Raw genomic sequence first — 9,924 nt, forward strand, 5'->3', positions numbered from 1 at the left:
CGGGGAGCCCAGATCGGAGCCGGGGGACCTGAGATCGGAGCTGGGGAGCCCAGATCGGAGCCCGGGACCCCAGATCGGAGCCCGGAACCCTGAGATCAGAGCCGGGGACCCTGAGATTGGAGCCGGGGACCCCAGATCGGAGCCCGGGACCCTGAGATCAACCCGAGTACCCCAGATCAGAGCCGGGGGACCCCAGATCGGAGCCCGGGACCCCAGATCGGAGCCGGGGGACCCCAGATCGGACCCCGGGGACCCCAGATCGGAGCCGGGGGACCCCATATCGGAGTCCGGGGACCCCAGATTGGAGCCTGGGGACCTGAGATCAGAGCCAGGGAGCCCAGATCGGAACCCGAGACCCCAGATTGGATCCCGGGGACCCCAGGGACCCCAGATCAGAGCCGGGGACCCCAGATCAGAGCCGGGGGACCCCAGATCGGAGCCAGGAGACCCCAGATCGGAGCCCGGGGGACCCCAGATCGGAGCCAGGAGACCCCAGATCAGAGTCCGGGGACCCCAGATCGGAGCCGGGAGACCCCAGATCAGAGCCCGGGGAACCCCAGATCGCAGCCAGGAGACCCCAGACCAGAGCCCGGGGGACCCCAGATCGCAGCCCGGGGCTCCCCAGGCCGGAGCCCGGCGCCATGCGGTCGGACGGGGAGGCGCGGGGCCCCGAGGCGGAGGCCGGGGCGGCGGCGGGGGACGAGGGCTGCTGCAGCAGCGAGCGCCTGGTGATCAACATCTCGGGGCTGCGGTTCGAGACGCAGCTGCGCACGCTGTCCCTGTTCCCGGACACGCTGCTGGGGGACCCGGGCCGCCGCGTGCGCTTCTTCGACCCCCTGCGCAACGAGTACTTCTTCGACCGCAACCGGCCCAGCTTCGACGCCATCCTCTACTACTACCAGTCCGGGGGCCGCCTGCGCAGACCCGTGCACGTCCCCCTCGACGTGTTCCTGGAGGAGATCCGCTTCTACCAGCTCGGGGACGAGGCCCTGGCCGCCTTCCGCGAGGACGAGGGCTGCCTGCCCGAGGCCGGCGACCACGAGAAGCCGCTGCCCGCCCAGCCTTTCCAGCGCCAGGTCTGGCTCCTCTTCGAGTACCCGGAGAGCTCGGGCCCGGCCCGAGCCATCGCCATCGTCTCGGTGTTGGTGATTCTCACGTCCATCGTCATCTTCTGCCTGGAGACCCTGCCCCAGTTCCGGGCTGAAGGGCGAGGGGGCTCCGGGGGTGACGCAGGGGGTCCCCGAATGCCCCTGGTGCCCAAGGCCAGCCAGGAGGAGGAGGAGGAGGAGGGCGAGCTGTATCTCTTCCACCCTGGGGTCACTCAGGGGCGCCTGGGGACGGGGGGCCCCTCTCCGCTGGGGACTCTTGGGGGTTCCTTCTTCACCGACCCCTTCTTCCTGGTGGAAACTCTGTGCATCGTGTGGTTTACCTTTGAGCTGCTGGTGCGTTTCTCCGCCTGTCCCAGCAAGCCGGCTTTCTTCCGCAATGTCATGAACATCATCGATCTGGTGGCCATCTTTCCATATTTCATCACCCTGGGCACCGAGCTGGTGCAGCAGCAGAAGCAGCAGGCGGGCGGCCTCGGAGGCCAGAACGGGCAGCAGGCCATGTCGCTGGCTATTCTCAGGGTCATCCGTCTGGTCAGGGTTTTCCGCATCTTCAAGCTGTCCCGTCACTCGAAGGGGCTGCAGATTCTGGGCAAGACGCTGCAGGCGTCCATGCGAGAGCTAGGCCTGCTCATCTTCTTCCTCTTCATCGGCGTCATCCTCTTCTCCAGCGCCGTCTACTTCGCCGAGGCGGATGACGACGACTCTCTCTTCCCCAGCATCCCCGATGCCTTCTGGTGGGCAGTGGTCACCATGACCACCGTGGGGTACGGTGACATGTACCCCATGACGGTGGGAGGCAAGATCGTGGGGTCCCTGTGTGCCATCGCCGGCGTCCTCACCATTGCCCTGCCCGTCCCTGTCATCGTGTCCAACTTCAACTACTTCTACCACCGCGAGACGGAGCAGGAAGAGCAGGACCAGTACACGCATGTCACCTGTGGCCAGCCCGCGCCAGATCTGAAGGCCACCGACAATGGCCTCGGCAAGCCGGATATGTCAGAGGGGGCCCCCCGAGAACGAAGGCCCAGCTACCTCCCCCACCCCGCACCGGGCCCATGCCCCAGAGAAGAAGGTACTCACTGAAGTCTGACAGAGCCCCCCCTCTCCTTCCTTCTATTCAAGCCCCCTGGGTCCCCCCCTCAAGTTGCTCCATCCCACCGCCTCCCCTTCTAAACTCAGTACCCAGCACCCAGGACCAGACGTGTGCCCATGACTCATCTGCCAGCCATTCCTGTCACAGCATTCAAGTTCAAGGTTTGACCCAGACAAGTGACATTTCTGGGGTTTTTTTTTTTTTGGTTTTTGTGGAGACTCCCACGGTGTTTCGTGGATAAGAAATACCCCTCCTTTCGGATCTATCCCCTGGACATGGGTACTATCTCTGGAATGGCAGAGAAAAGTAGCCACCCCTGGCCTTTCCTGCATGTCCTGTCCCCAAGGCCCCTGGCCCTGGCCTCTGCTTCCTTGGTAACTGGACAGGAGCGTCTGGAGGATGGGACCTGCCTCCCACAGTGCTCTCTGATGAATCATAGGCTGTCACACCTGTCAGTCATCCTGCAAGGAGACTCTGGGGTGGAAATTGGATTTCAGAGGGTCTCGATTGGCCGGAGATCTTGGGCCTGATGCGTTTTTCTCAGCTTTGGCCTGCATGAGGGTTTGCTGATCTTCAGTTGGTGTGGAAATTTCCCACTTTGCTCCCTCTCTCCCTCCTTCCCTCCCTCTTTTGAGCTTCCAGAAAGGTTTGCTTCTTAGCGCCAAATAATATTCCCCCCCCACCCCACTCTTTTTAATTTTTCCCTTGCAAGTGCCTTCCTGTGCAAAGGAACTGGAAAATGGAATCACCAAGCCAGAGGAAACAGAGCCAAGTCATCAGCTAGACTACAGAGCTCAAGCCAGGCCCCCCCCCTCACCAGGGACTGCCCCCCCCCACACTTCCTTCCTGGCAGTCAGACTTAGAATGGCTGCCTATGGCTCTCGAAAGCAATCCCCCAGCCCCCCAGCCTGCACCCAGGGGCTGTCAGACGTGGCCCGTGGGTGTGGGGTGATTCTGATGGTGTGGGAGCGGGGTGAGTGGTTTAGAGGAAGGTGAGAGGCTTTACCGAGTCAAATTGTCACCGGTTCTTCCTCCTGGAGCAGGGAAGTGGGGCCTGGCTGTAACTCTAAGGTGACTCGAGGGGTTCCTATCTCCTACTGTGAAGCCACTTTGTCTCCCCAGCCACCCACTGCCCCCTTCATTTTGTACCTGCCCCTCTGCCAATAATTCCTTCTTCTGTTTGGGGGAGCAGATTATGCTGACCTTGAGCTGGACTCTGCTGGGTGTGAGTCTGAAAGGATTGCTTTATTCATGGCTTTTCATTTTCTGTCTAAGATCCTTTGGTAAGACTTTTGTTGTTTGTATTTTCTTTTTCCTTTTGTGGGTCCTGAGGCTTGAACTCACGGCCTGGGCGCTGCCCCTGAGCTCTTCAGCTCAAGGATGGCACTTTACCATTTTGAGCCACAGTACCACGTCTGGTTTTCTGGTGGTTCACTGGAGATCAGAGTCCCATGGACTTTCCTGCCCAGGCTGGCTCCGAACTGTGATCCTCAGATCTCAGCTTCCTGAGTAGCTGGGGTGACAGGTGTGAGCCCCTGGCCCCTGGCTGTGTTTTGTCCTTTTATTTAGTGTGCAAGTCTTGGGACTTGAACTCAGGGCTTGGTGCTGTCTCTGAGGTGCGTTATTTTGTTGTCGTTGTTATTGTTAGTTTGTTTTTGCTCAAGGCTGGCGTTCTACCGCTTTGAACTTCTGGCTTGTTGTTGTTGTTGGTTCATTAGAGATCAGAGTCTCATGAACTTTCTTGCACAAGGCTGCCTTTGAACCTCGATCCTCATGTCTCAGCCTCCTGAGCAGCTGGGATCACAGGCCTGAGCTCCAGGCACCTGGCTCTTTTATTTTATTTATTTATTTTTTATAAAAAGATAGGGGAAACAGCAATGTTACAGAGGACAGGCAGCCTTGGCGGGCTTGCTTGAGTGTCTAGGCCCTGCTGGGTAACTTTGATACTTGTAGTCCCTCTCTGTGCCTCAGTTTCCCCACCCATGAAATGGGAGTATTCACAAGTTCTCTGGCTCCTGGGGAAGATGCTATGTAATTGAGGTGCATGAGCACAGCCAGGAGACTTGATCCATAGTTGATCTTCTCCATTCCCACCCCCATCCTCCCCCTTTTTTTTCCTGGAAGCAAAGAAAGAAATGCCCCCAGAGCATCTGCCTGGAATGCAAAGCTCAAGAAGCCATGGTGGGTCCTTGGCTTGCCTGGATCTCATGGATTGGGCTTTCATCTTTTTCTTTCCTTTTCAGGATGGTGGGGGGGGTCCTTCGGCCAGATGAATCCTTTAAGGACTGGAACCCTCCCCCCCAACTCCCCTCAAGTCACCAGGGGGTTAAGCTTTTCCATACCTGTACGTAAGGAGACTAGAGATGTTTATGATTCAAACATCTTCTTCCAAGGCCTCGAGAAAGGCTGTTCTCCCCCCTCCCCCCCTGAATCTTTGGGAATGAATCCACTTAGCTGGGGCTATAGGGGGAAATCTGAATGCATGCATGCGTGTGCGTGTGCGTGTGCGTGTGTGTGTGTGTGTGTGTGTGTGTGTGTGTGTGTGTGTGTGATCCTTGCCATCTCCTTGTCGGAAGCTGTCGGAGCATGCCTCCAAGGTTTGGAGAGCTGGGGTTCTCCTGGGACTCCGGTTGTCATAGCAACCATCCAGATTATTCTCTCTCCTGATTCCCTGCACAGGGAGGTAAGAAACAGATTCATCCCTCCTGATTCAAGAAGTAGGGACCCCCAAAACCCTTCCATACCCCGAACCCCTCTTCTCCACCCCCTCTCCAGACACTTTATCCCCCCCACCAGGTCCTCAAAAACTCAAATGGCTCAGAACCCCCCTCCCCCCCGCCCAGTTTAACCTATGTCAAGATATGGATTCTTCTTATTGTAAAAGGACCAGGGAAGCCGAGTCTACTGTGGTGATGGAATTTCACGTCCCTCTTGGGGTATTTCTGAGACGGGTGGCCTGGGAGGGCATCAAACCTGGTTCCTCTCACAGCCCGGGGCCTGGTGGAGTGTCTGGAAAGAATTCTGCCCTTCCCCTGACCTCCAGCCTCCACCGTGGACAGCGTGATGTCGTCTGCCCCGCGTGCAGCTGTGACAGCTGTGGGGTCATTGTCATGGCCGGAGTGACCAAGCCCTGGGGCTGACATAGCGTGGAAGACACCCGTGAATGCTAGGATGCTTCTCCTGCCTGGATGTCCCTGAGCACCTGGGAACTGGCCATCTGCCTCTGAGGTAAGCTCTCTTCCAAGCCAACATGGCACTGACCTGGCCCTCCAGGCAAAATTAGGACTTGGGGTGCGGGAAAGAGATGTGGGTGGCGCTGCCCCAGCCCAGAGCTGGTCTTGCGGTGCTGTGGTCACTTTATCCGTTCTGGACTCCTCCTTTCTCTCCTTCACCTTCCCAGGCCATGGAAGGCAGTGGTGGTGCTGGGATTTGAACCCAGGGCTTCACTCTTGCCAGGCACAGGCTTTACCGTTTGAGCCACGCCCCCTGGCCTGCCCCTACCTCTCTTCTCCTCTTCAATGCAGTCTCCCCTTTCTTCTTTCCAGGCTCCTACCTTCTTTACTGGTTTAAAACGTTCTGCCTTTCATGTGTATGCCCCCTCCTCTTCGTCCGTCTGTCTGTCTGTGTCTGTCTCCCCAAGGTTTTGGTTCTTGGAAGCAGTGGTGTTGTTTCTGTTGAGGTCACAGGCGGGTGACACACCAGGTCTCAACCCGGTCTGGTGTTTGTGAAGAAAGCCAGTGTCTAGCCTCTGGCCTCGGAAAAAATGTCCCCCATGTGTGGGAATAAAAGAGAGAGTGCAGAGAGAGGGAGGGAGGAAAGGAAAGAGGGAGAGAGAGGAGAAAAGAGAGGGAAGGAAGAAGAGAGAGGGAGAGAGGAAGGAAGAGGAGGGAAGGGATGGAGAGGGAGGGAGGGAGAGGAAGAGAGAGGGAGAAAGAGGGAGAGAGAAGGGAGGGAGGGAGAGAAAGACAAGGAGAGAGGGAAAGAGGGAGGAGAGAGAAGAGAGGAAGGAAAGAGAAAAGGAGAGAGAAAGAGGGAGGAAGAGATGGGAGGAGAGAGAAGGGCGGAAGAGGGAGAGAGAGAAAGCGAAGAAAAGAGAAAAGAAGAGGGAATGGGGAAGGGAGAGGGAGGACAAGATGGGAGGGGAGAAAAAAGGGAGAGGAAGATGGAGAGAGAAGAAAGGAGGGAGAGGAAGAGGGAGAGAGGAGGGAGGCAGCAGGGAGGGAGGGAAGAGAAGGGGAGAGAATGGACCCCCTCCATCTCAGAGGCATTGGGAGGTTCTTGGCCTCTTCAGATCCGTCCCCCCCTCCCCTCCCTTCCCTCACCTTCAAGACGACATTGCAGCAGGGCAGAGGACAGAGGCAAGAGCCTGGCTCTGATTGCCACAGGAATGGTCAGCTAGCACCCCAGAATTGAATTTCAGGGCGAGGAGGGGGTGAGGAGTGCAATGGTGGTGAGATTTAACTCCCCTAAGCACTGGATTTGGGGGAGGGGGTTCAGATAAGACTTAAGTCTGAGGACCCCTGGGGAGGGGGGTCCCCACTGAGCTGGGGGCTGGCATGGAAGGACATCTGTCCTCTTCTGCCACTTGGGGAACATGCCAGAGCCCCCAGAAGCTGTGGTTTGCTGGTGCCGTGTGCACGTGTGTGTGTGTGTGTGTGTGTGTGTGTGTGTGTGTGAATGTGAGTGTGTGTGTGTGTGTGTGAATTCTGATAATCTGGTTATTATGATGGGAGGCCATGCTGTTTCCTTTCTCTTTCCGATGCTGTCAGAGCACAATTAACATAAGCAGGTTACCGTGGTGAGATTGCTCCCCCTCCGTCCACTTCCCTGACCCCACAAACAGACAGACAGCCTGACAAACAGCCCAGGCCCAGTGCCCTGTCCTCCTGATCCCTGAGATCCGAAGCTCGAGGTCGGCCGGTTCCAAGCTGCCAGTCCCCTTTGCAGAGTCCCTAAGCTTCGGCTCTCCAGCAAAAAGCTGGACGTGGCTCGAGGGGTAGAACGCCAGACTCGTGCAGTTAAAAACAGAACAAAATGAAAGGCTCAGGGACCCAGCACACACACACACACACACACACACACACACACACACACACACACACACACACACACCCACACACACCAAACAAATCCCCAAGCCCAGGTACCTGCCCAGAATCTCCCCTCCCTCCTCCCTCCCTGAGGTCCTCAGTAACCAGTAACCAGATGATGAAATCCATCCATCTTTAGTACATTCGGATCCACAGAAAATAAAAACAACAGGCATTCAGCCATGGTGGGCAGGCCAGATTCCCATCCCGTCCTGCTTGGTCCTGGCTTGTCTGATGGGTCCCCTATACCCCCAGACTCCTTCCCTGCACCCCCTTGCTTTTCTTCCACTCTGGTCCCCTCCCTGCCCCCTTCCCTGCGCTGGCTGGCTGGCACAGGCCTTGCTCTGGGGCCCCTGGTGTTTTGTGTCACCCTGCCTCTGTGATTTGGCATCCAGGGAGATGTTGCCCAGCTGTGATTGGTCCAGAGTCGTGGCCTGGGGGAGGACACGGTGTCTCCAGTGAGCTTGTCACAGCCACTTAGGGGAGGGACTGCAGGACTGCAGGACTGTGACTCGTTCAAACCAGGCTGTGCTCGGATGGCTGGGCCCTGGGGCAGAATGAGATGGGGGTGTGCAATCTTGGGAGGGTGGTGGGGTGTCTTTTCCCCAAGATGGGAGGGGATCAGGAGGGGCAAGCACCCCATTTCTCCTGTGGCTGTTCCCCCAATGAGCTGCATCTCTGCCCTGGGGTTTGAGGGCTGTCTGCTGTGTGCAGTTAGGTCGTGATTTTCCGGCCTCTGCTGTGAACGGGAGAGGACAGATCTCTTGACCTTGTGATGCCCTTCTGGGAACCAATTCCTCTGTAGAATTAAAAAAAGAGGAAGAAGAAGAGAGCTGGCCCGGAGACTGACACCTGTGAGCTTAACTACTCAGGAGGCTGAGATCTGAGGATCACAGTTCAAAGCCACTGTGGCTCAAGTGGTGGAGTGTTAGCTGGGCTTTTTGCTGTTCCTGGGTCCCCAGCCTTGCCTGGGCATCTGGTACCCTGCCAGGGTTGGCTCATCTCAAACCTGGGAGGCCCGGGTGCCATGCCTCAGTTTCCCTCCTTGTCGATGGGGCTGCCCTGAGGTTCGGCGAGAGCCCCCGTGCCTCGAGTTCAAATGCATGTCGTGCCCGGCACAGAGGAGCTGGCTGCTTGTGTATTTTCAGGGCTAAGCTTGGCTATTCTGATGTTTTTTTTTCTTGAGGAATACTGAGGATTGAGTCTATGCCTTGCATTTGCTCCCTCCCTCCCTCCTGTTTCTCTTCCCCCTCCCCTCCCCTTCCTCTCCCTTCCCCTCTCCTCCCTCCCTTCCTCCCTTTCCTCTTCCTCCCTCCTCCTCTCTCCCTTCCTCACCCTTCCACTCCCCTCTGCTCTCCTCCTTCCCTGTATTTTCCTTCCCCTCCTCTTCCCTCCCTCTCCCTCCCCTTCCTTTCCCTCTCCCCTCCTCTTCCTCCTCTTCCCAACCCCTCCTGACTATTGGTTTCAAACCCCTTTTAACCGACTCTGGCCTGGGTGCTTTTGGCTGGGCCTGGCGCCTGGACATTGGGTCTGGAAGCTGCTGGGCACAGGAGGGCGGGGCAGCTTGGGAGGGGCCATGGGCGGGGCCTGGGGCCCATGGGCGGGGCCTGCTGCCTCGTGGGCGGTGCTGGAGGCTTTGTGGGCGGGGCCTGCTGCCTCATGGGTGGTGCTGGAGGCCTTGTGGGCGGGACCGGGGCGCCTCGTGGGCGGGGCCTGGGCAACTCAGGGGAGGGACCTGCTGCCTCATGGGCGGGGCCTGGACACCTTGTGGGCGGGGCTGTAGGCCTTATGGGCGGGGCCTGGACAGCTTGTGGGCGTGGTGGGTGTCTCGTGGGCGGGGCCTGCTGCCTCATGGGCGGGGCCCGGTCCTGCTCCAGGCTCGGCCGCCTTCCTGGTCACCTCCAGCTCCCCTCTGAGGGTTGCTCTCCCCTGAGCCAGCGGCCCAGGCCTGGTAGACAGCCTGCCAGGGCTGAGATCTGAGGATCATGGTTCAAAGCTAGCCCCGGGGCAGGAAAGTCCGTGAGACTCTCACCTCCAGCCAACCCCCAGAGAGCTGTGGCTCCAGGGGTAGAGCGGAGGCCTGAGGCCACGGGCAGCTCAGGAACGCGTCCAGGTCCCGAGGTGAAGGCCCAGGCCCCGAGGTGAAGGCCAGGCCCCGAGGTGAAGGCCAGGTCCCGAGGTCAAAGCCAGGCCCCGAGGTCAAGGCCAGGCCCCGAGGTCAAGGCCCAGGTCCCGAGGTCAAGGCCAGGCCCCGAGGTCAAGGCCAGGACCGGAGGTCAAGGCCAGGCCCCGAGGTCAAGGCCAGGCCCTGAGGTCAAGGCCCAGGCCCCGAGGTCAAGGCCAGGCCCCGAGGTCAAGGCCAGGCCCCGAGGTCAAGGCCCAGGCCCAGAGGTGAAGGCCAGGCCCCGAGGTCAAGGCCAGGCCCCGAGGTCAAGGCCAGGCCCCGAGGTCAAGGCCAGGACCGGAGGTCAAGGCCAGGCCCCGAGGTCAAGGCCAGGCCCCGAGGTCAAGGCCAGGCCCTGAGGTCAAGGCCAGGCCCCGAGGTCAAGGCCCAGGCCCTGAGGTCAAGGCCAGGCCCCGAGGTCAAGGCCAGGACCTGACGTCAAGGCACAGGTCCCGAGGTCAAGGCCAG

General features: G+C 59.0%; 1 protein-coding gene across 1 annotated transcript; it reads left to right on the forward strand.

Moving 5' to 3' along the window:
- The first annotated feature begins 404 nt into the window (after positions 1 to 404).
- On the forward strand, positions 405 to 5,237 carry Kcna6 (potassium voltage-gated channel subfamily A member 6). The gene is given in 2 exon segments (XM_090325140.1): positions 405 to 2,144; positions 2,146 to 5,237. Coding segments are annotated over 2 exon segments (1,557 nt in total). The 5' UTR covers positions 405 to 641; the 3' UTR covers positions 2,200 to 5,237.
- Positions 5,238 to 9,924: the final 4,687 nt, after the last annotated feature.

Source organism: Megascapheus bottae, chromosome 37 (genome assembly GCF_031878675.1).
Source record: "Megascapheus bottae isolate mThoBot1 chromosome 37, mThoBot2.hap1, whole genome shotgun sequence".
NCBI classification, from domain to species: domain Eukaryota; kingdom Metazoa; phylum Chordata; class Mammalia; order Rodentia; family Geomyidae; genus Megascapheus; species Megascapheus bottae.